General features: G+C 52.4%; 5 protein-coding genes across 5 annotated transcripts; 3 read left to right on the top strand and 2 right to left on the bottom strand.

Annotated features, from left to right (window-relative positions):
• Nucleotides 1-133: 133 nt before the first annotated feature.
• On the bottom strand, nt 134-1,127 carry NECHADRAFT_40997 (uncharacterized protein; the record flags this gene model as incomplete). The annotated part of the gene is made up of 2 exons (XM_003050706.1): nt 134-1,046; nt 1,102-1,127. 2 exons carry the CDS (start codon nt 1,125-1,127, stop codon nt 134-136), a joined length of 939 nt encoding a protein of 312 aa, XP_003050752.1.
• A 1,058-nt stretch (nt 1,128-2,185) lies between these two features.
• Nucleotides 2,186-3,820, top strand: NECHADRAFT_102641 (uncharacterized protein). Its single transcript, XM_003051085.1, has 5 exons — nt 2,186-2,411; nt 2,471-2,504; nt 2,557-2,674; nt 2,726-3,000; nt 3,114-3,820. The coding sequence occupies exons 1-5, from the start codon at nt 2,401-2,403 to the stop codon at nt 3,141-3,143; spliced, it is 468 nt and encodes a 155-aa protein (XP_003051131.1). The 5' UTR covers nt 2,186-2,400; the 3' UTR covers nt 3,144-3,820.
• Nucleotides 3,821-5,138: 1,318 nt separating this feature from the next.
• Nucleotides 5,139-7,028, top strand: NECHADRAFT_100490 (uncharacterized protein; the record flags this gene model as incomplete). Its single annotated transcript, XM_003051084.1, has 2 exons — nt 5,139-5,144; nt 5,209-7,028. The coding sequence occupies 2 exons, from the start codon at nt 5,139-5,141 to the stop codon at nt 6,196-6,198; spliced, it is 996 nt and encodes a 331-aa protein (XP_003051130.1). The 3' UTR covers nt 6,199-7,028.
• Nucleotides 7,029-8,467: 1,439 nt separating this feature from the next.
• NECHADRAFT_93523 (uncharacterized protein) lies at nt 8,468-11,968 on the bottom strand (the record flags this gene model as incomplete). Its single annotated transcript, XM_003050705.1, has 2 exons — nt 8,468-9,173; nt 9,387-11,968. The coding sequence occupies 2 exons, from the start codon at nt 11,966-11,968 to the stop codon at nt 8,468-8,470; spliced, it is 3,288 nt and encodes a 1,095-aa protein (XP_003050751.1).
• Nucleotides 11,969-14,641: 2,673 nt separating this feature from the next.
• NECHADRAFT_41904 (uncharacterized protein) lies at nt 14,642-17,227 on the top strand (the record flags this gene model as incomplete). Its single annotated transcript, XM_003051083.1, has 1 exon — nt 14,642-17,227. One exon carries the CDS (start codon nt 14,642-14,644, stop codon nt 17,225-17,227), a length of 2,586 nt encoding a protein of 861 aa, XP_003051129.1.
• Nucleotides 17,228-19,868: the final 2,641 nt, after the last annotated feature.

Raw genomic sequence — 19,868 nt, 5'->3', positions numbered from 1 at the left:
TGCTCGCTGTTTTGCAAAAACCAAAGGACGAAATCCATCCACAGCCCGATATTGAGCTGTCAGATATGCTCCGAAACATCTCTTCCCTGATATCATCACCATCCCACTCGTCAACCGTTGCGGAGTTGCGGAACTAGGGCTCCACCAGTTCGGCTCCGGCAAAATAGCCCTTGTTCTCGATGACGCCTCGATCCTGAACAAATGCTGTGTAACGCACAACCCATTCAGGAACAATCTCCCCAGCCAGCCCGGTTCCGTTGTCGGCGGCATCGGCGAGCAGGCCAGCGCCTCGGGGGCCGTGGCCGAGGAGCTCGCGCAGAGTTCCGGGGGGAAGAATATCAGTACAGTCGGTATGGACGTGCAACTCGACTCCCTCCTCCTCAGCCAGCTTCTTGAGCGGCGGGGGGACATCGCAACAGTTGCGCAGGTTGATCTGGTCAATGACGGGCCGAATGGTGGCGCGCTTGATGAAGGCGCCTAGCTTTTCGCTGCCGAACTCGGACACAGCCAGTCGCTTGACAAGACCCTGCTTGTGCAAACCCTCGAATACCTTCCAAGTCGCAAGCTCATCCTCCAGATTGCCCTGATTAGCGTTGGCCTTGTCCGCTTCCCACTCGCAATTGCCCTCGAACGACATGCCAGGGAAGGAAACTATTAGCAGATCGATGGTCTGAATACCGAGCTCTCTCTGGACCAAGTCCAGGGCCTCCTTGGCGTATTGCTCCCTCTCAGCGACAGGCGTCCCGGGCAAGAGGAATAGTTTCACTGTGATCTCATACTGACTCGACTCCTCCCGCAACCCGGCGGCTTGCCAATTGATGCGGGGAACGTATAGCGCACTGCCCTGTCGCTCCGTCCAGAGCTCGGCGGCCGTCGCCTTGCCGTTGGGCGCATCACCGTTCGTGAAGCCGTTGGTGCCAGGAGCATGTGTCGCATAGTCGCGCCGAGCCTCAGCAAAGTTGTCGCGAAGGGAATTGACGAGTTCGAGGTTGGATCTGTTGTTTCCGGGCTTGCGAATCACCGAAGGGCCTGCCGACATGACATTGCTAAAGAGGGGTTTGTCAGCACGAAAGCGCCTCACAGGAATCGGGGAGTACAAACGCCGTAGAGAGAATGAGTTTCGTCATGATGGGTATATGAGAGTGAAATAGAGAATAGACAGGTATAAAATGATCAAAGAAGAAAGAAATCAACAGCAAAAGTAGAGAAAGGCTGAGCCAAGGTTTGAAGAATGCGAGGGAAAATTTCGGCGTCGGCGTCTTCGAGGCTTAAACTCGGAGACGCCAGCGGCAGGCCCAGATAGTCCCGTCTTTATCAACTCGGCGCGCCCTGGGCTAGACAACGCAACTTGCTAGCTCCTCCGATTGCTCGGAAGCGGGCTTTTCGAGACTATTGAGCCCCAGGGAAACGTGGGGGAGAGCGGAGGTGGGATTAGTAATATTGCCTGGCCACAGACGCAGACGGGAGGAGCTTTGGAATCACAACGGTGCGCAGTATGATAAGCGTGGTGGTTATGCGTTTGTCACGGTTGCAGGGGAGTCGAATGATGGTCGAGGATGAGATGTGATGAAGAGGTGGGAGATGGTGGGAGAAAGTTGATTCCTGAATGGCCAAGGACCTCCATCGCGACTGACATCAGAGGGAGCGCATAGTCGCGTGCTTAAGGAGGGGGATGGGCAATAGAATGATGACCTTTGGAATCTCGCGATCCGGATATTCATGGCTCCATCACTGACGCGGGGTTTGGAGTACTTTGCCCAGGTAAGACTTGATCTATGCCTTGAGCCGTTGAATCATGGCTGTTCTTGTCTGAGATCGTTCGCACCAGATGTATGAATGGAAGCTGGATGGACAGACCTACTGCAGACTCGCTGTAAGTGGCCGCTAATTGACCGCCCGTCACTTACTGTAATCACTGAAGCCACCTGGCTGTCCACTGACTCGCAGCGAGGATCAGCCAGGCGCATTGGCTCCATGGCACTCAGGTTAAGGAAAAAACGAGACACCAGTACAACAAACACATTTGCTTACCCTTCTCTAAATATAAATAATAAAAGAAATAAATATAATTAAGAACTCTAAAGTATTATTATTATGATATTATATTTATAAGAATTTTTATCATAATTATAGAAAATTCTTTACTAAACCTTAGATGAGTTAGTTAATACTCTCTGCCGTTCTTGTATCTGGTTTATTTCTTGACTGGCGTGGCTGGAGCCTGGACCATTCTGACTGGGCTGCCCGCCTGAGGCCCGACTCGTCACCAACCCGCCAAATTGCTTCCGTGTCCGCCTTGAAGCCAGAATTATCTCCATCAACTCGCATCTCCCCAAACATCTCCCTCGCTCCCTCCTGCACGATTCAAAGCAGGCTCGGCAGCGTGAAACCAACATCACGATGGCGATCCAGTATGCTCCTCTACAGCTGCTCGCTCGTTCCCTGCCGCTGACCTAGAGTTAACCACCAGATACCTCATTCTCCTGTCCCGTCAGGGCAAAGTGGTCCGCCTGCCAGTTCCCATCAAGACATGTCGTCACTGACTAGTGCCTCCAGCGCCTCGCCAAGTGGTTCACAACACTCTCCCCCAAGGACAAGGCCAAGATCGTCAAGGACGTGTCCCAGCTCGTGCTCGCCCGTAGGACGCGGATGTGCAATTTTCTCGAGTACAAGGGTCAGCCCCCTTAGCTCCTAACTTGATGCCAGCATATGCTGACAGCAACAGACACCAAGATCGTCTACCGCCGATATGCCTCGCTCTTCTTCATTGCGGGATGCTCCTCGGAGGACAATGAGTTGATCACCCTCGAAATCATCCACCGATACGTCGAGCAGATGGACAAGTACTACGGCAACGTTTGCGAGCTCGATATCATCTTCTCCTTCACCAAGGCATACTACATCCTCGACGAACTCCTCCTCGCCGGCGAGCTGCAGGAGAGCAGCAAGAAGAACGTACTCCGCTGCATCGGCCAGCAAGACTCTCTTGAGGACATGGAGGTGAGTAATCAGGGGTGATATCCAGCCTGGCGACTAGTGAAGTCTCGTGATGGCCCAGCAACCTGCACCCAACAAAAATCGCCAGATGACAGCTAACGCCGAATGTCAACAAGGTCGAGGACGAAGTTACAAAGATCATGTAGACCATCCTCGGCGACGACGTTAATAGCTGCCTGGCTCCAACTCGACTCAACTTGCGTTACGAATCCCCAGACCGATCGAGCGATGTTCCTTATAATACGGTTTCATACGAAGAACTACAACACGTTAGTTGATCTCGAATTAACTTTGGATCAACAGGTCGAAGAAGAAATATTGGAATCACTCAAAGATGCGGGGTTTATGTGATGGAGCAAGTCTCAGGCGGCTGAGCATCTCTTCAATGGGAAGAGAGGACACGCATGTTTATTTGCATCGTGGGAACCGGCGCTGGTGGTGTTTGGGGAGTCCTAGGCCGATACGGTCTTGTTTTGTAGATCTTTGACGGTGGAAAACCACCTTCTTTCATATCAAGAGATGAGGCCCAAGGGTGAAGGCGTCACCGTGCGGCAGATGCGGTTGACGGCGCAAGGGACGGCAATCTGACGTCGACCCATTGCGGAGGGATCATGCAGAGTCGACTCAAGGACAGCGGATCCTCGGATGGCGAAGAGTGACGGCATTCAATGGATGCACCGAGTTCACACGTCGTATGCCACTCGGCATGCCCCAGTCTGACACGTTGGTGTCCCTTGGGCGCTCGACAAACCCGAGCGCGAGCTCAATCGCATCACTCCGTCGGGACGCCTCGCAACCAGAATCAAGAGAAACGATTGACCTCATTTTTTGCCTTTTCTTACTTGCAAACTGACATTGGACCATGACTGAAAGCTTCATCTAGTGCGCCTGGAATGCTCGAGCTGAAGCATGATGGCGCTCGACAGCGGCCCGTGGTTTCAGAGCAGTGCCCGATTCGCTGCCATGTTGCGCCAAAGGAGCCCCCCTATTTGTGGTGCCCAAAACCTAGCGATTGCGGGAACAAGTGTTCTGTTGAGCTTACAGATTGCCAGCAGCTCGCATGGGCAAATCGATTGGATTGGAAGCAGAGCTGGGCAATTGGTCAAGATCAGGGATTTGGAGCTCTTTGGACGGGACCCCTGGTCTCATGAGAGCCACGAGATGAGGCATGAGATGGGCTGACAGGGGGAGGGCTCCGCCGGCTTGGCTTGCTTGACCCGAATACCGACGGGACAAGTTGGCGCAGTCCCCGGAATTCCCTCTTTGGTTCGGTGTTGACGGCCGGGACCGGCAAAGCTTCAGGAGAGCTGTCTGTTGCTTCTGCGGGTGCCAACGTGGCTCATCCGCTGCTGCGATCCCGTGGCCGGGTGGCCGCGACCATCAGATCACAAAGCCGTCCATATTGGTTCACAAGCTGTCTTGCCTGCGTGAACCCGCTGACCTCAGACAAAAGCATCCAATCCATCAGTCCCGCAGCCAGTCATTCCCTTCCATCCACGCAACTTCAATTGCCATTGCCGCCCCTCTTCCTTCTCTCTCCCTCTTGTTGCATTCCATTCATCTTGCCGCTTACAAACTTACGTACACATTCGACAGCTTCACCATCTTGGTCGCTTATCTCTGCCTGACCATTGCAATCGCCGCAACTACCGGTGAATTGACCTACAGCATTAACCCCCACCCAACCGTTGGTCTCTTTATCTCCGGTCTTGATTCACGGGTCTCTTTACCATACACGCCGACCGACCGCGCCCCTCCCTCATACTTCCGAACCGCAGCAGGCTCCGGCGATCATCTATCTACGCTACCCCGACTTCAATCCAGCCAAGCCATTCCCATCCCTTCCTCCCCCAAACACCAACCGTTGCCATCGTCGCCCTTGTCGCATTTTGCGATCGACTTCAATCCCACACTTTGCGACTCCGATTCCGACTTTCGACGTCGACTGCGTCTCCACCTCTGCGCCTTCCGCATCGCGACATCTGTCTCCTGCCGCCCCGTGGCCCGCTACTCCACGCTGACGCAATCGGTTCCCTCCCGACCGCGCTCTCGCATCACGACAATCATCGCATAGCAACGCAAAGCGACACCACGGCATCTCTATCGCGACATCGGAGCCAAATAGCTCCTCCTCCATCAATATGAAGGTAAGCGATTCCGGCATTCGCGACTCTTTTTCATGCCATGGCCACGCTGACATGCGGACTGCAGTATCTACCAGTGCAAGACTTCGAAGCGGTGACGGGCGCCCTCAACTTCAACACACCCGACTGCAACGTTACAGGCGGTTGCGATCTTTACACGACAAAGTCAACAGGTTCCGACAAGAAGCTCTACAAGAACATCGATAAGGATCTCAACTCGCAACATGAAGCCCTCCTCAAGCTCGGCGCCAGCCTATCACCACCAGAACGTGCGCAGATGCTGGCCACCTCACCGAGCATGCAACTATTTTCACACTCGAGCGCCTTCGGTCCTCTATCAGATCTTTCAAGTCGTCGGACATTTGCGTACCTGATCGCGACGCTAAATGCCAGTCATCCCCATTACGATTTCTCCCACGTTCTTCGGCCCAACGACTTTAAGCGCGAGCGAAACCTGCGCCGCGTCATGGTCAACCTAGATTCGATTCTCCAAAACGTGAGGCCAAACTTTGAGCCCCAGTCGCTCGGCTCCTCTCTCGGTAGCGACACAAGTTCCAACTGGGGACCCCAATGCTGGTCATTGATCGACAAGGAAATGCACCTTAACGAGTGTACAATCTTCAGTTATCACCCCGACACCGATCCGTTTGAGGAGGACGAGAGCGCCATCTGGGCCGCGCACTACTTCTTCTTCAACCGATCCCTGAAGCGTGTGGCATATCTCTACGTGCGCGTAGTACCTGTCATCTCATCCCACAGCCCGACACTCCGGCCTACGAACCTGGCAAGGAACCACAGCAACCGACAAGAGCTCGAATCAGCTGGTGCGCAGAAGCGTGCCAACTACTGGCTTGGTGACCGAGATGCTGAGCTGGTGCCGTACACGGAAGACGACGAGGACATGGACGACGGATTGTTCTGGAACAGAGGGGAAGATGGCGATCTTGTTGCCTATTCAGATGACGAGTTTGACGACGACATTGACGACATGGACATGCTCGACAGAAGCAACGAGAGGTTCATGAGTGAAGACATTGCCGGCCGGATGGAGATTTAGGCCAACTCCGTCATCGACACGGCTGTTGCGCTGTAGCTCTTGAGCTGGACGGCTTTTTGGCCACATTCGCATTTGATTGCTTTCTTTTTCGACAATTCGACACCTCGACAATTCAACACTTCGACACTTCGACACCAAACGCCGTCTTAATCTCAACAACGGTCGTCCGCTTGCGAACCGACGCGACACGGCACGGACAAGGCCAAACAGTACACGATTTTCCCGCTCTACTTCTCTGTTGACGGACCTTGATTGCGTCCGAACTTGTTTTTGTTTCCTTGGACATGTTGATTTCCTATGTATGAAGGCGTGGCGCCTGGGCAGGCTTCTGGTCGGTGAGAGCCGCTGGGGTTCCGCGACACGAGGCGTTTTCGGGGGCTCGCTTTCAAACGCGCGGCGGTACATGTGTGCTTGCTTTCCCTGGTTGCTCTGGCGTGTTTTCTTCCTTTTATTAATTCTCCTTCGTCCGTGTTGTTGACTTTGTCTGTGGCTATTGTTTCTTTCTCTCTTCTCAGCTGTGTTCTTACCGGTTCTTCTTCTCGTTTCTATTCGTCTGTCTGTATCTTTTTGGTTCACGACCCGGGATGGCTATGCATGGAATGGATGTGTTGGTGGGTGGGTTATCATGGAGACTCCTACAGGATGGAGTTCTCTGGTTTGGGAAATTCGCCCCGCGGTGAGGGAGAGCGGATGAAATGAAAGTGATGAAGTCAATGAAACGGGCAGGGACTGGGTCCCTTGATGGGCAGGGTCGAGTAAGGGGTCAGGCTGGTTGATGCTTTGCTCTGACACGGGGATGGACTCCAAAAAATTCACTCCATTTCAAGTTCCAATGTTTCCAACTGAACTGTGACCCGATTAGTATTGCCTTGGATAATCCTTTACGTGTACTTCTGAGTTTCAAGTGAAGAGGATAGGTCAAGTCTAAAATGGTTGACGTTGAAGGGCGTATATTCGAGAGTCTTGCTATTCGCACTATGGCCTGATACCGACTCTACGACACCTCGACAACGCTTTTACGCCAAATTCACACGAAAAGGCATGAAAATACTATGTTTGAGTATTTCAATAATAGACAAGCTAATTGAACCTAATATGAAGCTATTGCGGCGGACCCCTGACCACCAACAACCCTTCTGCTTTAGAGACCTACGCACCACTAACAAAGACAAAGTTGCCCCCTGAACGCCAAATTATATACATGACCTTATCCCTTCTAATATTCCCATCCCTCTGCTGTTATATATGCATTGAGCCTTGAGTTTGATGGCCTCTTAGTTGTGTTGTGGTATAGTGCGGTTAGTGTTTTAACGCGGTGTGAATAGCAAGACTCATATTCGATATCGCCAGACCAAGGCATCATCCATCAAAAGTGCAGTAAATCACAGAGCCAAGTTGGTAACAAGAGTCAAGAAAGCAAAACGTTGAATAGTTGTTCATCCTTCATCTCAATATTATGCGCATACATATAATTACATGAATATATATAGACGCTCCCTTTCCATCCCTTTCTCTTGATCGCTTCCCTTCATCTCTCTTTCAAGTCTGCGCCCTCAAATCCCGCTCTTCATCTTCTACCCACCCCCTCAGGGCAACCATGGCTCTGTATCGCAACCGCAGTAAAAAAAAAAATTCAAGACATATATACCTATACGCGCGGGTCGGATCGTTCGTGTTGTGTGTGTGTCAAATGGCCAGAGAAGCGAAAGAGAAGCAAAGAGCAAAGTAGTAGTAAAGAGTTGTAAGGGTTGGAAGAAAGGACCAAAAGACCCGCGATGTGAAGGGAGAAGAAAGAAGATGGCATAACCTGAATGAACCAAACCCGTGACACCCGAGGGGCTTTTTGTTTGATCCCCTGTCCCGCGCCCTCCTGCAAGAGAATAACAAATCAAGAAACACAAGACGACCAAACGCCAAAGACAAGGTTTCCTCCCGCTTGAAACTTTTGTTGTAGCTTGGAATGAGGAGGTAGGATATGCAAGTTGGTGATGGTAGTAGTAGTGGTTGTTGTTGTAGTAGTAGTAGTAAGGGGAAGCAAAGGCTATGTTGCTGGCCTGATCCCCCAGTCCATGTCAAGCCGCCCCCTTGAGAGGTCTGAGGATATAGATGACAGAGATAGGGGGTTGACTGTATATGCAGTGCGAGGTCCTCTAATGTGGGACATGTAAGTGTTGTAGTAGTATGGCAGGTCGCTCATCTGTCATGTCGCGGCCTTGTCGCGACTGTTCTTTGATAAAGACTTTTGTATGTGATGTGCGTGAAGTTGAGTTCAGCCCTCCTTTTCCTTGAGAGTACCATTCTGGCCCTCAGTGTGTGGCTGGACTGCATTCCCGTTTGTCCGTGTTGACGGTTTAACTGAAGGGGAGCGCTTCTCGTTCTCCGGCTCTTCCGGAATTGTCGCAAACTTCTTGAGAACCTGCTTGAGGGCCGGCCGTCGGATCGGCTTGGCGAGGAACTCGTCCATGCCAGAGTCAATGCACTCCTTGACGTTGCTCTCCTCGGAAAAGGCCGTCAAGGCAACGATAGGGGAAGTGTATCCCATCTCGCGGATAAGACGGGTACTCTGTAGACCGTCAAGGTTGGGCATCTGGACATCCATAAAGATGACATCAAACGCCTCGTTCCTTTGCATGGTTGCCTTGACCAGGTCGTAGGCTTCCTGACCATCCTTGGCGATAGTCACGTCGTAGACGTCCTCAAGCTTGAGCATCCGGCTGACGACCTCAATGTTGGTCGAGTTGTCGTCGGCGACCAGGACACGCAGCTTTCCTTGGCCATTCTTATTGGCCAATGCTCGATCGATTTCAGCCATCTTTTGCGTCGTGCTCCTTGGAGCAGGAAGGTCAGCAGCAAAGTACGGTTGGCTTAGACCGACCAGTCGGGGTTGAGGGTTCAGGACGCCGGACTTGGTGTCAGCTGCGGGCTTCGGAGGGTTGAGATTGCGCGGTGGCTCCATATCGGCAGTAGCATCAACACTAGTTGGCCGAGATTTCACGCTGCTCGAGGCAGTGCTAGGAGTCCTGGATTCAACAGTTAGTCATGCTCATCAAGATCTGCCCAAGAGGACTTGCCTGTTCTTGACGTATTTGAGAGGAATCTGCATCGTGAATGTCGTGCCAACGCCCATGGTGCTCCGTAATGTTATCGATCCTCCCATGAGGCCAGCGAGTTGATGGCAGATACTCAACCCAAGGCCAGTTCCGCCGAACTTCTTGCTCAGGCCGAGATCTCCTTGAACAAACGGCTCAAAGACCTTTTGTTGCATGTGCTCAGGAATACCGGGGCCTGTATCCTCAACTTCAAACTGGAAGATGTACGCCTTTGCTCCTGGTGGAGGAGGCGTAGGAGATCGCTCACGGATTTGCACATGGGGAGTCGCCTTGGGGTCCATGGGGTTGATAGACAGCGCCGTTCCAGTGCCATTGAAGCGCTGCCCTGAGTCCTTTCGACCAGAGCTGCTAGAATGCGTCGGGCTGGCCGCTCCACGGTGACGAGTGCGTCCATTTCGCGAGTTGTTCCGCGAGTTCCTCGAGAGCGATGATGTGCGGCTCTCGTTCTCGGCAATGACTTCGGCTTCTCCAAGACACTTGATGCGTACCGATACACTGCCATTGTGGGGAGTGAACTTCAAGCTGTTGCTCACCAAGTTGATGATGACTTGAAGTATTCGGTGTTGGTCGCCCCAGAGCCACATATCCTTGAGCCGTCCCGTGCCTTGAGGTCCCAGTGCTGGCAACTTGGTCTCCCCGCCGGCTCGATCCGGGCTCGTACCAATCTCGACATTATCGGAGCTGAGGAACTCGACCGAAAAGTTGATCTTTCCTTCTCGCACCTGCTTGTCAAAGATGGTGAGGATCTGTGACCGGATTTCGGCCAAGCTGAACTCTTTCAGCTCGAGGCTGAGTTGCTGGCCAATCTGATTCTTGGAGAAGCTGAGGAGATCCTCGAGAAGATGCAGCAGCAAGTCGCCCGACTTATAGAGGGTCTTCAGGGATTGCTTAATCCTGACAATATCGTTCTCTTCCATGCAGACGGCGCACATGCCAAGAATTCCGTTGAGAGGGGTCTTGAGCTCGTGCGAGATGTTGGCGATGAAGAGCGTCTTGCTCTCGTTGGCAGCCTCGGCCGCCTTTTTGCTCTCTTCGAGCTCCCTCGTCCGCTCAGCTACCTTGACTTCAAGTGAGAGGTACTGCTTCACCAGCTCGTCGCTCATGTCGTTGAATGTCCGTGTCAGTTCGGTGAGTTCATCAGTAATAAAGTGTTTCCGGTCGTCCACCTTGCCAGGAATCTTGAACATCCGACGGGTAACGTCTCGGTTGGAGCTCGGCTTGGTGCGCTTCCCCTGAAGGCGCCGCTTCATCTTGGACCAGAAACCCCTCTTCTTTGATCTCTGAGATATTCCTCCCGAGCTTGGCAGCTCCTCGTCATCCTCATATTCCGAGTCAATGAAGGACTCCTCGTACCCAGGGGGGTTGACTGATTTTTCGGTGGCGGCCTTGAGCTTCCGGATCGGCAGGACACTGAGGTGAGCGCATGGGACGATTAGAAGGACTATGAAGCCGACTGTTCCGAACACAGTGCCGAGGAGAATGTTTCGTAGCGTATCGATTGGCTTGTAAGCTTCCCACTTGGCTTTCTCGACAATGATAGTCCAGTTGACCAGGGGGGTCTGGGTACGCGCAAATCCAACGGCGACCGGGACGCCCTGTTCGTTGTGGGTGCTGATCATGGCGCTGGCATTGTTGACGGAATCGTACCGCTTGGCAAAGGAGTCAAAGGCGGCTGGGTATTTCTCAACAGGGAATGCCCTGTTGTCGTACTCCTTGTCAAACTGGTAAACGCTATGGCGGTCACTATAGCCCTCGGGCGTCTTGGGGGGGAGGATGAATTTGACCATGAGGTTGCCAAACTCTTCCGAGTCAGGGAGGTAGGTCGCGTTGCTCGCAGGGTACGACGCATTGAAGCGATTTGAGCGATCGGTAGGTCCTATGAGTAGGACCGAGCCTGTTTTCCCTAACCCTTCGCGAGACTCTTGTATGAGGGTAAGGGACTTGGCCAGTGTGACGACGGTCATATAACCGAGTATGAAGGTATCGTTATTGCTTCGAATGGGTATCGATACGGACAGGAGAGACGTTGTCTCATTGAGAACGAGCGGGCCCAGTAGCAGGCCCCCATCGCGGTAGATGCGCACGTCCTTGAAGGCCTCTGCAGCCACAGCTGTAGTATTATTCCTGATGGTATTTGGGTGGCCGAGGTCGACGTAGGTGATGTTGGGGTAGAGGCTCGGGGGATAGCCCGGACCATCGTCACCAAGGAGGACCTCATTGCCAGACGAGTCCCTGTAAGGCAAGGCGATCGTGGGGACCACGGGAGACGTGACATTGAGCAGACCACCTCGCGAAGCACCCGTTTGATTCCTCGAGTACAACCTCATCTGCAACAACCCCGTAGACGCGCTGACGGCGAGAGCACTTTGGAGATCCTCCCTGGCGGCATCCCAGTCCCGACTGCCAGTGTCGTAAAAGTCAGTGAGGGCATCCTGGAGGAGGATGCGAGAGGCGATGGTGATGCAGCTAGTCTGGACGAGGTTCAGCTCTGCGGAAATGCGCGAGGCTTTGAGTGAGGCCGTAAGTGTCAAACCCTCGCGCTCAACATCGACGACGAAACGGTTGACATAGATCCAGGTAGGGATAGAGACAACAGCGAGACCGACGAGGACAGCAAAGACGACGAGGGCTGCGAGCTGCTCGCGAATGGCGATCCTCATGTTAGGCAGGCTAGAGAGAAGAGATCGAGGGCCGAGCACGACGGCGCGGCATCGTTGTGTCGTTCAGATCGGTCGGTCGGTCGAAGGCGCGGACAGGGCGGTTGCGAGAATTCGTGCTTCAAGGTGGGAGGCAGACGACGGCCTTTTGCTGGGGAGTGAGAGCTTCGATGAAGCTCGTCTCGCGTCCTCGTCTCAACACCCAGAGTCTCTCCGGTCGTGGTGGTTCTCGGCTACGTCTAGGTGGTCGATCTGGTCGGTAGCTGCGGTCGCGGAGGAACGTTGCGGTTTGTGGATCGATGATCGGCAAGACGGCCAAGGGAGGCGAAGAGTCGAGGGCTGCCCCGTGGTGTGCTGACTCGGTCGTCCCGAGTCGGCCGTCCTCAACAACGACGATGATGGATCTATCTAGCAAAGGGGGGACGGATTGGCCGACTCTGATGCCTATCTTTGCCTGGTGAGCATTCGAGGTCTCCCAGCAGAGTTTGAGTCCGGAGAATTGGCAGCAGCTGCAGAGAGCGGAGACGGGGGACTGGGGGACGGGGAGAGCTGGGGGATGGAGAGGAAGGGAGGGAGAGAACAGAGAGCGAAAGGGTAGCGATCGACAGAGGTTCTGGTACTGGCTGGGGCAGCGTGGGACCGAGGCGTGGCAGTAAAGCTTGGCTCTCTTGGGCTATGGAGAACGCGTGGAAGGTGGATGAGGAGATAATACCTTGAGCTCAACGTCTAAGAAGGGAAGAAACGGCGATGAAGGAGAGAAGGGAATGAATGGAAGAGGCAGATGAGAACAACAGAGACAAGAATTTGCACAGAGTAAGATGCGGAATTCATGGACGGATGGTCAATAGATGGCGGGCATCGAGGTCGACCTAGAACACGGTGCAGTCGCGGTGCTGGGCCAGTTGCAGTCTAGCGCTGCACTCTTAGTGACCTCCAGTGGAGGTGGTGGTAATTGCTCAGTGGACAATTGCGACAACACGGCGTCGGCCCACCAGCGGAAAAGAAACATGGGTCCAGATCATTGCCATGGCAGTTTCATCTTATGAAAGCAGCTGGTTTTACCGTGGGCGGGAGGTTTCTCTCGGTCTGGCAGCTTCCGCATGCAACATTTGACCAAGTCGCTTATTTCCAGTAATTACCTGCGAATGCTACGCCCGACAAACAAGCTCAGAATCTGGGTTCAGTTCGTCTGCGGGTGATGAGCGTCCATAACCCAGCAAGAGGAAATGATCGGCCGCCGGGCCATCTCAACCAAAGGAAAAGAAAAGCACAGGCCCAGATCAAAGGTCGCGGACAGGCACATAGGTACCCGTCCAGTAAAGGTTCAGGTTCTTTCTCGGATGGAATGGATTAGCGCCGCCATGGGCGATGCTTTCCGGGCGACCAAGCCCAGCTGAGGCGACGAGGCCGAGCCTTGGCGGAGACTCTCACAATGGACGGATCCATTGATTGTCTTCAGCTCAAAGCTGACGACGACGGATGGTTCGGTATTTACTTTTGAAGCTGTGAAAGACTGCCGTGATACTTTTACGCTGGTCCACTCAGCTCCACGGCAAAAGTCATGAAGTTTATACGGCCAGTCCGGGGGATGGAGACGATTGTCCTTGGAAAGGTTAGCCGCATATGATTGGGGGCACGCTACGCCAGGGGTTTTTTTCTTGATGGCCCTGGTCCTGAAGCCAAGATGAATAAGAGCATCAAAAAAGAACACGGGTAGTTCCAAGGAAGATGGCGCCCTTGGTGTCAAGTCAACATTCATCTAGAAACAAGCTATTTGCTATTTGCTGCCCTGGGCTCGGGCTTGTTACCTGCTCCGTTAATCTCGACGACGGAGCAAAGAGCGACGCTGCTCCGAGCAGGTCCTGCCAGGGCCAAGCTTTCTCCCATTTTCCTTGCAGATCTGATTTTAGACGGGGGATCGACGTCTGCTCCGGGTCCACCATGATTTTCAACTCCATGCGCGATGCGAGGATATCCTGACATGGCGATGCAGTAGAGCCTCACGAGGGGTTTCAATCGAGATGTTTGAAAAAGGAATCAACAGGCACGGATAACACCCCTTGTAACTATCACATCACATATCTTTCCGCCGAGTGCGGGCTTTTCATCACAATCCCCCAAGTTGTATGCCCGTGTCTCAAAGCCAGTTAAGAAATAACTAAGACATCAGAACGGCAAAGATCTAGTCTGACTCTTAGTAAACTCAAGACTAAATTTGTAATGTAGTTGATATTGGATCTTTTTTTCGTTTTCTTATTACCTTTTATTTATCTTATGTTTACCCTTAGAGGAGCTTAAGTCATGGTACATATGCAGGTCAACCAGTGCCCCATTAACAACTGCAAGTCGCAAATTGCTTCTCTCCGCGCCTTCCATGTCTCAGTCCCTGCCAGGGCATACGCGGCAACGCCCGATGATGCAACTCGCCCTACCGTGTCGTGTCATCATTAGTGATCTGCCGAGTGCTCTTTTTTCTTCGTTTCTCTAGCCCTTGATTCCATTGCTGACCTTCAACTTGCCGTTCCTAGGAGGTGAGATTATAGACTTGCGCTACTCTGTACTCCAAACTCGACTATCCACACCAGCGAGCACGTCAGCGTCCAACATATTCTCCCCCACCAGAAGTCTCTCAATTGCAGCTTAGGGAAGGGAAATCTCTTCCTGCACAAGCAAAAGATGGCGGTGGATCAGGTCAACACCGAAGAGGCACTTCGGCGGGTCATCCAGACCACTCCCATCATCGACCATCACGCACACCCGCTGCTCAAGCTCGGCGCGATAAGGAAGCATTCACTCCTATCTATCGCTACCGAGGCTAACGGTGATGCCCTCGACTCATCCCGTACCAGCCTCGCTCACATCCGCACCGTGAAGCATCTGTCTGGACTTCTCGGAACTGAGCCAACCTGGGAAGCTGTCGAGGCGGCAATCGTGAGGAAGCAAGGGGGAAACTACCAGGAATGGATCCGGACTTGTCTTTCGGGAATCGAGAACATCCTCGTCGATGATGGTTTGGGCAACTCGGCTGATGTTGAGCCTTACAACACGCTTGACGCCTATACGAGAAGCCCCAACAAGCGTATCCTCCGCATTGAAGAGGTCGCCGCTGATTGCATTGAACGGGCATGTGCTTCGTTCTCCCACCCTTCAGAGGCATTCTCGGGAGCCGTCGAGAACTTTATGGATGCTATCTACGACGCCCTCGATGACCCTGAGGTCGTCGGCTTCAAGTCCGTCATCTGTTATCGGACTGGCCTCGACGTGGTTCAGATCACCGACCTGGAGCTCCTCATGTCAAAATTCCAGGTTGTATTTGACGAAAGGAAGGCAGAAGGTGCTGAGAAGTTCACACGACTTGAGCATGAGCCTCTCAACGACTACTTCCTCCATATCCTGGCAGGCTTGATACAAAATAGCGAGGACGAGCACAAGAAGCCTGTGCAGTTCCACACAGGCCTTGGCGACAACGACATCACCCTTAACAAGTCGTCGCCTGCCCATCTGCAGGAATTCATCAAGACATACCCCGAAGTGCCTATTGTACTTCTCCACGCCGGTTACCCTTTCACCCGCGAGCTAGGGTATCTTGCCACAGTTTACAGCAATGTGTACGCAGACATTGGCGAGGTGTTCCCCTTCCTGAGCCGTGACGGACAGGAGGGAGTCGTCCGCCAGATTCTGGAACTCTGCCCCGTATCCAAGATCCTCTGGAGCACGGATGGCCACTGGTTCCCCGAGACGTACGTTTTGGCCGTGGACCAGCTCCGGGAAGTCCTGGAAACTGTTCTGGTTGACTATGTCTACAAGGGGGACCTGACCTGGTCGCAAGCAGGCCAGCTGGTCAAGGATATCCTGTTCAACAACGCAAACAAGCTCTATGATCTCAGATTGGCGTTCCGACCTCTGCAGCCAGACTCTAGTTATAGGCTTGAGGGATCCGAGCACAAGAATATCGCAACCTTGGCTCGGTTCCTGAAGAACAAAGAGGAGCCCAGGTTCCTGCGGGTGTACTGGAACGACTTCACAGCGATGCCTCGGATGAGAGCTATCCCAATGCGCAGGGTGTGGTCTCTGCTTCGCAACGGCGAGGACTTTACTTTTGGCGTAACAAAGGCCGGCCTTGGTCTTCTGCAGGTTGATGTCCCAGCACCCAATGTCACACCAACAGGAGAATACAGACTGCATCCAGATCTCAACACTCTGCGCCTCGGTCCTCGGAAGGGTCATATCACAGTCATGGGTGACTTCAAGGAGAAGGACGGTTCGGCTGTTGCTCTTTGCCCAAGAACCCTATTGAAGAAGACTATTGCCAAGGCAGCCGAGCAAGGCCTGTCGTTTACCCTTGGGTTCGAGATTGAGCTCGTCCTCTTCCGTCGTGGAGAAGAGACCAAATACGAGATTCTCAACGGTGATGGGCATGCATGGTCAGTGGGACGAGCTATGGAGCACGAGGCGATCGAAGTTCTCGAGGACGCCATCGAACAGCTCGACGCTGCTGGTGTCTACATCGAAATGGTACACCCTGAGAGTGCCAATGGGCAGTACGAGGTTATTCTACCTAAGGCACCTGCGCTCGAGGCAGTAGACACTCTTCTCTACGCACGAGATGTCATCAACAGCTGTGCTACGGCTCGAGGTTTCCGCATGACACTGCACCCCAAGCCATACGCCATGGCTTGTGGAACGGCGGCTCATGTACACCTGTCCATCTCATCGGCCAAGGGCTCGGACAAGGAGGTGTATGAGCCATTCTACGCTGGTGTCCTGAAGCACCTTCGGGCTATAACCGCCTTTACATACAGCAGCATGGTTAGCTACGAACGGGTGCTGGACGGCTGCTGGGCTGGTGGTACTTGGGTGGCCTGGGGCACTCAGAACCGCGAGACGCCACTGCGCAAGATCGAGGATAGCCACTGGGAGTTCAAGTGCATCGACGGCCTCGCGAACCCTTACCTGGCGCTTTCAGCGGTGTTGCTGGCGGGTACCAAGGGCGTGGCGGACGGGGAGAAGATGGCGTGGGGGGACTGTGTCGAAGACCCGTCGCAGCTGTCGCTTTCGGAGAGGGAGAGGCTTAATGTGAAGGTGAAGCTACCCAAGAGCATCAAGGAGGCCCTCGGGGCGCTGATGCAGGACACGGAGCTGTGTGAGTTGCTAGGATCGGGGCTTGTGCACAGGTATTTCGATGTCAAGAAGGCTGAGACGGACATGCTGGAGAAGATGGATGATGAGGAGCGGTCTCGATGGATCATGGAGCGGTATTAATGAAGTAGCTGTAAGGATATGAGGTTAATACAAGCACGTAGACTAGATAGGAGGAGAGGTTATAATCAAGCTCGTCACATTGGATTGATAATATCGTCGACTTGCTCTAACAGATGAGTTGCAACTCGCACGCCAGAAGTATAAAATAGTTACCCAACTCCCTACGAGTATAATGACTAAATTTACAATGACGTTATAAAAACTCCGCTTATTTTTTATTTATTCTTATCATAACTTGCTGATTGTCTTTAGAAGAAAATATTCTCAAAAGTCCATCCTAATATGTCGTTTCCCGCTTGACTTTGGTGACAGGCGTTCGCCTTAAGAATGTCCATGATTGATGCTGGCACCTGGCAATTGGTTCCTTCTGGGGCTGCGGAATGAGGCAACATCGGGAATAATAGGCTTGGAATATTCTCTGAAAGAATCTCATAATACTGGTCTATGGTAGAGTATCTAATTGCCAAGTTGGTGTGTGTGCAGGGTATCATGAGGACCCTGAAATGATCGATCTAACTAAACTCAAAGAAACCGCACACACACACACGCCCCGGAAACTTCTTTCAACTTGATCGTTCTGATTAAGAACTCTCGTGTTTTCTCGACTTAGCGTGCGGTTGCCTTTGTTCTGACAGAGTTGGCGGTTGGAACAATTGTGACACAAGCAGGAGTCGACGGCGCTGTCAAAGAACCAAGACGACAAAGAAATTATGCAGGGGTAATGCTAGTTGTAAATTAAAAGGGCTCGAGTCTGCCATGCGAGGCGTTTCTGATGAAAAATTTTGGTCTTCCGACTTGCTGCCTTGGATGTTGACCTCCCTTGGATATGGCAACCCTCACCAGAGTTGACGGTCATGGCTGTCCAAAGTTGACGACGACAACTAAAGAACAAGACATCAAACGCACATGATGACAAGAACTTACTATTGGATCTACATGACTCTATCCATGAGACTTTGGCATCGGCCCATCTATGGCTACCATGGTCGAAACACGCGCACTAGAGTTGACTGCCACGGCTGTCCTCTCAGGTTGAAGACGACAACTAACACACCAAACATCAAACATCCATGACGAGATGAACGATATAAAAAAACCGGAGTTATATCATTATATCAGAAAGGCTTAGGCTTCAGCTCATCCATGTTCACAATAGTCGAAACTGGCCGCGACCTCAATTGCCTTGGCCCGATACCCCAGCGGCACTTGGCCATGTTTTTACGACTGACTCTTTGTCTCTTCTCCTCCTGTTTTACTATTGTTCTAGAAATGAAAAAAAACATTAGTTCGAAGCTGAAAAGCGCGACAATGTTTAGTTTCATCTCGTCTCAACGAACAAAGAATAAGGGGGTTTGCGGCTCACCTACACGGCCCAGCCTGATATCGAAACACGACAAAAATAACAACTCTCTATCTGGAATTTCGAACAAGCCTGAAAAGAACCTAAGAGAACTTGTTAACAATGGAACTGGCGAACAAACCTTTTATAACCTTCAAATCATGGCCTTCGACCTCTTTGCGACCCTACGGAGTGAATCCGACTGGACAGAGTGAACTGAACAAGCACAGAACAACTGAACAAACCGGAAACGCACTTCGACGAGAGAACATTCACTGAAGTCTTCCGTATATAAATGGTCGGCTGATTTCGGCTTTGGAACTGTTCCTCACCATCATCGGATTCGCAGTCAAAAGCAACAACTCGAGCAACTCGACAGCTTTCACCCACAAAACTGCCTTCCGACGATAATTCAAGAGCGAGGAGAAACAAACAACACCATCCTCTTGAACAACCCGCCAAAGCCACAGAAACCATGTGTCAAGGCGTATGGGTTCCTTGCCCGGTGTGCGGAGCTCGTGTCGCTCGGATCGAGCAAAAGTGTGGTCAGAACGTGTGCCAACCCACAATTGAAGGGTTTGCAGGCGGTTTGGGCCACATTTGCAAAGCGTGTCGGTATGGCCGTGGACGAGGTAGGATCACCGCAGAGCTTTGCACAAGTACAGCCACTAACAGCCGTGGCAGAGGGCCGCAGAGGTTCACTCCAGACCGATGCAGGCCAAACCTCTTCGACCACAGGCCCCTGTGCCGCACCTGGCCACGCCTGAGAGGGCGAATGGTCTGTCAAACCTATGACTAGACAAGTTGCTTTCCTAAGGAACGACGTCAGTCTGGAGGTGCTGCGAGCCGCCTGAAAAAAAAACCCCCCAAAAACCCCAAAGACAACCAACCCAGAGCCTTGACTCTGGAAGAGTGGCTAGGACTCCTATGAAAGCCGACAGAAAGCCGACAGAACTCGGTAAGAAGATCGTAACAAAGTCCCACAGGCCAATAACTGACTTTGGTAGAGAAACCAAACAGTGTCTGGAGGCGGAGTGAGCAAGAGAGGCTCCTCCGATATAGAACGTTCTCGAGCGGGACTACAGAAACCGATGCTGGTCCTAGTTGCTAGTATAATAGATAATAATTTACCCAATACCCTCCTCGATCTTGTCTACTGAATGTGCCCATGTCCCTACCACGCTTATACAAAAGATGTACTTTTGTAAGCATTGAACGTCTACCAGTATAACAACTGGCGCTTGCTTCATATAAATCATCCTAAATTGTATGCTCCTTTGTATATCTCGATCAACTAAGAAG

Source organism: Fusarium vanettenii (assembly GCF_000151355.1).
Source record: "Fusarium vanettenii 77-13-4 chromosome 5 genomic scaffold NECHAsca_5_chr5_3_0, whole genome shotgun sequence".
NCBI lineage: Eukaryota > Fungi > Ascomycota > Sordariomycetes > Hypocreales > Nectriaceae > Fusarium > Fusarium vanettenii.
The sequence above is the reverse complement of the archived record's forward strand: the minus strand, read 5'-3'. Positions and strand labels throughout refer to the sequence as shown.